The 6,167-nt window shown below is 48.0% G+C and overlaps 1 protein-coding gene across 1 annotated transcript; it reads right to left on the bottom strand.

Annotated features, from left to right (window-relative positions):
- Positions 1-433: 433 nt before the first annotated feature.
- On the bottom strand, positions 434-5,492 carry SH3BGRL3 (SH3 domain binding glutamate rich protein like 3). The gene is made up of 3 exons (XM_028738771.2): positions 5,334-5,492; positions 4,318-4,485; positions 434-1,339 (listed from the first exon to the last, which is right to left on the bottom strand). The coding sequence occupies exons 1-3, from the start codon at positions 5,379-5,381 to the stop codon at positions 1,274-1,276; spliced, it is 282 nt and encodes a 93-aa protein (XP_028594604.1). The 5' UTR covers positions 5,382-5,492; the 3' UTR covers positions 434-1,273.
- Between the last annotated feature and the right edge of the window lie 675 nt (positions 5,493-6,167).

Raw genomic sequence — 6,167 nt, 5'->3', positions numbered from 1 at the left:
AATCTTGCCACTGAATAGACAAATCGCAACCAAGCCTCCTTCCTAGAGACAACCTGACTGTAACTAGAAACAATTCAGTGATGCCACAGCTCCCATCGTACATCCACGGCAAAACAATCCTGGGTTCAGTGCACAAGTCTTTACAATTTACGCTTTTGTGATACATCCACTTCAGTTATTGAGGAAGGGTGCAAGGATACTATTTTAGAAATTTATGGGTATTTGATGCAACTGTGCTCAAACCATCTCAGTATAGCCTACAGGGCTCTGCAACCTGTCCAACGCTTGGTCCAGGAACAAATCGTTTTGTGCTGAGGAACAGTAAATGTGATCAACCCAGCTATTAGGAGAGCTGGAAAATGGATTTCTGAATCAATAATCAGGATGGTACTCAACTTTTATCTTCCAGTTAAAGATACACACAAAGCCACAGTTGAGGTTTTTAGCAACATTTAATAGCATCTCAAATGAGATGGCCATTTTTACAAATTTTGCTTTTAGCAAGGAAAAAAACCTGAAAATGCACTTGGTCCATATTTGCAAAAAGCCAGTTTTTTTTTAAAAAAAAGAAAAAGTGTGAAACAGCTGATGCAAGAACAGACCTAGCATTCTATATACGTCCCATATCAGTTGGGGTGGGAACACACTAATGGAATACAAGATCTGCTCTCACCATCCTCTTGGAAACCGCTTTTCCTAGGAGAGTCTGAGCTGCACTGAAGTAATTTTTAAGACACACGTACAACCCTACCCCATCTCTCTGTCAGAAAATGAAATTTCAGCGCATCATCTTGTGCAGTACTTTTGCATTGGTATATAACAAAGTAATATTAATTATAGCAGACGGCTGCTGCTCTCATTTCCTGGGTAGGAATGAAAGAGGAAGTGTGGAAGCCAGCATTTGCAACTGGTTATAAGACAAGAGGCAACGCCTCCCCTTGTTCTTGTCTCAAGGGCAGGCTCGGCACAAGGGGTGGGGGGAGGAGGTTTGGGGAAAGCTCTGCTTTCCAATGTCCTTGACCGGTAGATTTCTCATCCACAGAGGCACGAGGAGCAAGGCCCAGCAGCATTCAAAGGAATGTGCAAAGTGTTTTTCTTTTTGACCATGCCGAGAGGGAAGCAGGCAATGAAAGGGGAGCTGGAGAGGTGTCTGGTCACACAGGGCCAGGCTGGGGCTGACAAGGACATAGGAGGTTGGGTAGTGATCCATTTGGAATGCAAAGTCCAGGTTTGGGGTAGGGCAGAGGGTCAAGGGTCAAGGAACAAAGCATGCTCAGGCTAGCTTGAGGAACTCCTGCAGGGTCTTCTGTTCCACTGCTTCCACAAACAGTTCGTAGTCCTGCCGGATGGGAGAAGCAAGAAACAAAACTCAAATACAGAATCAATAAGAAGGCAATATGTAATAGAAAGCTAGGAGCCTCTGAGGCCCCATCTGCACTATAAAGAAGTCTCATGCCACTATGAATAGTCACGGCTTCCCCCCAAAGAATCCTGGGAGCTGTAGTTAGTTAAGGATACTGAGAATTGTTAGACCACTTATTTCCCCAGAGCTACAATTCCCATAGTTCCCTGGGAGGAGGGGATTGATGCTTAAACCACTCTGGGAATTGTGGCCCTCAGAGGGGAATGGGGGTCTCCTAACAACACTCTGCACCCTTAACAAATTACAGTTCCCAGGATTCTTGGGGGGAGACATCATACCTGTCTAAAGTGGTATGATACTGCTTTAAATGTATAGTGCAGTTGTTGAGTTTCTTGCTACTAGGGCAAGAAGCTCAACAGAACTCTTTTCTCATCAAGGCACAGGAACATGACACAGGAAGCCTTTGAACAGAGTACTCAAACAAAAGTCAAGAGAGTTGTATGAGGAATCCTGCACCAACCACCGAAGAAGCCTCTGTGCTCCCAAATTTAGCTTGCTCCATTCTGCAACCTGCTCACACACTCAAGAGGCTCATCAGAAGCAGAAAGAGTTGGGACCACAGTTAACCAGAGGCTCATTATTAAAATTTTGTTTCAGAAAAAGTGGTTGCTGTAAACAATGGACATCACTTCCTGTCAGTAAAGACAGGCAGAGTTTAGAACAGATGAAGTGACCCAGAGACTAAGCGAGCACTGGTGTGCGGTCAGGAACAAGGGTTGCGGAGGGAGGATAACCACTTGGCTTCAGAGTTTTCAAAAAACCATCCAACAGAAAGCAATTCTCTTTCAAATCTCTCTCACCCCCCAGTCCTAAAGCATAAAAGTCATTCAGAACTTGGCCCAGGTACCACGCTGGAAATTTGTCCCCAGACAGAGAGGGTGAAGCTTATTTAATGATGTATATGACACAATCCTTATGGGTGGCTCATGGCTGAAAAGCCCCTTTTCCCCATACAAGGCTTCCTATTAGCTGGGTATTACAAACGGAGCTTTCACAAGTGACACAGGAAATGACTTCTGATCTGGAATCTGTCACTTCTGGGTGTTGTTTACAAGGCAGGGAATTATAGCCTTGGGATGGGACAACACAGGCTGATAGATGGTCCTTTGGCACCTCCAATGAAGGAGAACCAAGCACTGTCTGCAGCAGTCTTGTTTCCATTTATAGAGGCTCCCCATACCTTGAAGCTGGAGAACCTGTGGCCAGGATAGGGCTGACAAGGACTTAGGAGGTTGGGAAGTGATCCATTTGGAATGCAAATACAGCTATCATCATCCCTGGCCACTGAGTAGGCTGGCTGGAGCTGATGGGAGGTTCAGTAACCTCTGGAGGCCCACAGCTTCCCTGTCATATCAGGGAATCCTCAAGGTGGGGAGGAGAGAAAGAGGATCCTTATGATCCCAAGATCTATTCCAGACAGGGAGGGCACAGTTAGCAGTCCACTGACATATCTACCTAGAAGAGGCTCAAGAACAAAGTTTTGTTTTAATATTAAAAAACACAGTTTAGCCTAGCTCTGATTCAAAAGGGGCCCTGTTGGTCAACTAGATGGCTACAGGATAGCTACAAATAGACCCAAGTGCAAAAGCAACTCTTTCCGTTTGTAATTCCCAGCAGCTGATCTTCAGAGACACATTGCCTGATTCACTTTTATTTCCTGACTTAACCCGCTGCTGGCCACACATTCCGAAGCACTTTGCAACAAGCAGCTGATGACAAAAGGAGGGCATGAATCTTTGCTTGCTCCCAAGATGTCAGGTGGCAACGGCATGTCACCTCAAAAGAGCAGCACCCCAGGGATGTCATAATAATAGCAAATGCCATTTTAAGTACACAAATAGCCAGGATAGGCTTTTCACCCAAGGGACATTCAAAAAAGCCCATCTGGGGGGGAAGGAGCCCAAAAGCTCAAATGTTGGTCAACTTGCAAATCTCTAAAATAATACAACGTGACTGCTCATATACTACATTTGTAATTTTTGCAGTGAGCATTTACACCAATGAATAGAAAAAAGCATGAGACTCACATACAACCTAACTAGCACCTGAGCATTATACATGCATTACCCACAAATCCAATTAGGTCCATTCAGGCATATGGGGCACCACCCCATCAACACCAGCCTGCCCTCAGCCAGCCAGCCCTACCTGCCTGCCGCATTCTTACTTACAACCAGACATGGGGTGGGGGCTCTGCCTGTCACTGGTCTCTAGCCCCACCTAGTGTTAGTCTCCCTGCCTTCCATCCTACCAGCCACCACAGCCTGCTAGGGCATAACTGTGGACAGACTACAGTAGGGCTAGAATGACAAAGCAGACCTTGCCTTTAAAAGCTGTAAGTGCAACTCATGCATAGGGCCATAAAGAACCTTGTACATAAACCAGGGTAGGCATCCATTAAGCCACGTTTGTGTGTGTTTCTGTGTACATGTGATCTTTTCAGATTGAGGGCCAGAAGAAAAAATGGGCAGGGCAACAACAAGTTTACACATATAGCTCAGTGTCAGAGCATTGGCCTTGCATGCAGAAGGTCCCAGGTTCAATCCTCAATAAAGTAGGGAAAGTCCCAAGGACCCGGGGGGGGGGGGGGAGAGGCCTGGAGGCTTGGATTTGGTCCCTGACTTAAACAACAGGCCTACTCTTTTAAGGCACACAGGCCTACTCACACATGTATTTGCATACATAGGTCTGGTCTGCATTCAAGGCTTCAAACTAAAGGCCCCTTGAAGGCCATTAAATATATGAACGGTCTTACAGGTTTCAGATCTATAGTTATATATTAGAATTTGTCCTGAGGGGCACACCAGTCACACCTCTTGTGAGCAGCCAACTCTTCTCTTCACTACTAGCCTTGACCAGGGAGCAAAATAACTTTTTCTGCACCAACCACTCACCCCACAGTAATGGTCCCCATTGAAAATCTGGGGAGGGATGGCTTTTGGGTTGCCCGATTTGGCCCTCATTTCGTCCCGCAGGGCATTATCCTGGGAGATATCCACCAGGGTGTATTTGATGTTCTTTCCATCCAAGATCCTGGTCACTTCGCTCTGCTGAGATTTGATCTACAGAACACACAAAGGGGGAGGGGGGGTGAGTGGGAGATTAATCACCCTGTTCTGGGATTTGATACATAGGGAAGGTCACACATGGGAACACAGCCTGCTCATATTGCTCAATGCAAAACAAAGAGCCAGAGGCAGGGATTGCGAGACCAGCCATGCTTTGTGAGGAAGGAGGTTCCACTTCTCTCCAAATACAAACCAAGCCCAGTATGTACAAATGCCAGCGCTGGCAGGATTCTAGGCATCAAGGAGAGGGCAGGGCCGCTTCAGAAATGCAGGGGAGGGAGCTGCTGCTTCAGACTGCATCTGGAAGGGAGGAGCCACCTCTAGAAAAAAAATTGGTCCCCTCCAGATGTTCTGGACTACAACTCCCATCAGCCTGGCGTTGTGTTGTTCAAGGAAGACACTGGGCTGCGTGGAGAAATCCTCTTTCAAATGGGAAGGGAGATCTAGACCTCTCATTCTGGTTCGTTCCGCCATCAGAGAACTGGAGGGGCTCCCAGTTTGGATTCCCCTCCGGTTTCTCATAGATCATCCACGGGGTTTGGGGGGGGGGAGAAAACAAGATGACTGTAGCATCTGGATAGAGAAGAATCCCCTATGGAAGAGAAGCCCGTCTAGGGAGCTAGAAGGGAGGGGGCAAGAAACGGGGGGCTCAATTCAAGCGGGAGGACGTGAGGGTTGAAAAGGCAGCCAGCTGCATGGGGGCGGGGAAGGGAGAGGGAGCAAGAAAGGGGAGCGCACGCTGCAGAGGGATGGCGGAAAAGCTCCGCCTCGGAGTGCCAGGAGGGCGGGGGAGAAGCGAGCCGCTCGGCGAGGCAGCTCACCTTCCCTGGCGCGCCACTCACCTCTCTGGAGCCTGTCACCGAGGTGCTGTAGACCGTGAGGCTGGCCATGATGCTGGGCTTTGTCGCCGCTCCCTCTCTGCTTTGGCTGCTGGGTGGGTGCCTGGAAGGAAGCGGAGGAAAGGGGTGGAGAGGGAATCTGCTTCCTTCCCAGCCCCGCCCAGCATGTGATCGCGGAGGCCAATGGGGTCTACAGCCGCGGGCATGCGGGGCGGATAGTCTGCGATCCGGCCGCCAGGCGATGCTTGGGAGGCGGGTCGCTCGTTGTCCCCATGCATTGGGTTGGGACTCGCTTTCCTTCAGGAGGCGCGGAGCCTCAGCCCAGAGGCTCTCAGGAGGAGTGTGTGTCTCTGTAGATCTTTCACGATCCACTTGCAGCTGGTCCTGGAAGTCTTAACTTGGAAGGAGGCCCCTTCGCGCGCAGACTTGCTCTCGAGGAAAGAACGCGCAGCCTGAGGTTTACCACCATCGACCGTGCATTGTTGGACAGCAGAAAGTTGAAAATACCAACCATTACTTTCCACTAAAGTATAGTTTATGGTCCATGAACTACATTGTATCGGTCCTTTATCAGTAAGGAAGAAACGTTTAATTGGTTTAAAAAGCTCGACTTAAAAAGCTTCCCCAGCTAATCAAGGAATAATGAACTCTACAAGCAGGGATAAAAGTGCTCATAAAAATTCCAGCTGGCAAACGCCATCGCGGAAAGAGACACTCCCTGCTTTGAGAAAGAGAACACCTTTTATGATGCATAAAATATGGCAGCAAGTTTGCCTCGGAATTCATACACATATTAGTATTTACTCAGCTAATAATTTGTTTTCTGTGTAATACTAC

The sequence above is a fragment of the Podarcis muralis genome, chromosome 7 (genome assembly GCF_964188315.1).
Source record: "Podarcis muralis chromosome 7, rPodMur119.hap1.1, whole genome shotgun sequence".
NCBI classification, from domain to species: Eukaryota; Metazoa; Chordata; class Lepidosauria; order Squamata; family Lacertidae; genus Podarcis; species Podarcis muralis.
This window is presented reverse-complemented; position numbering and strand designations above follow the sequence as displayed.

Excerpts from the sequence above, each read along its gene's own strand:
- SH3BGRL3 (XM_028738771.2), bottom strand. The coding sequence starts at position 5,381 with ATGGCCAGCCTCACGGTCTACAGCACCTCGGTGACAGGCTCCAGAGAG. Across the intron at positions 4,486-5,333 it reads CGGTGACAGGCTCCAGAGAG|ATCAAATCTCAGCAGAGCGA; the intron begins GTGAGTGGCGCG and ends TGTGTTCTGTAG. Across the intron at positions 1,340-4,317 it reads ATGGGGACCATTACTGTGGG|GACTACGAACTGTTTGTGGA; the intron begins GTGAGTGGTTGG and ends CCCATCCGGCAG.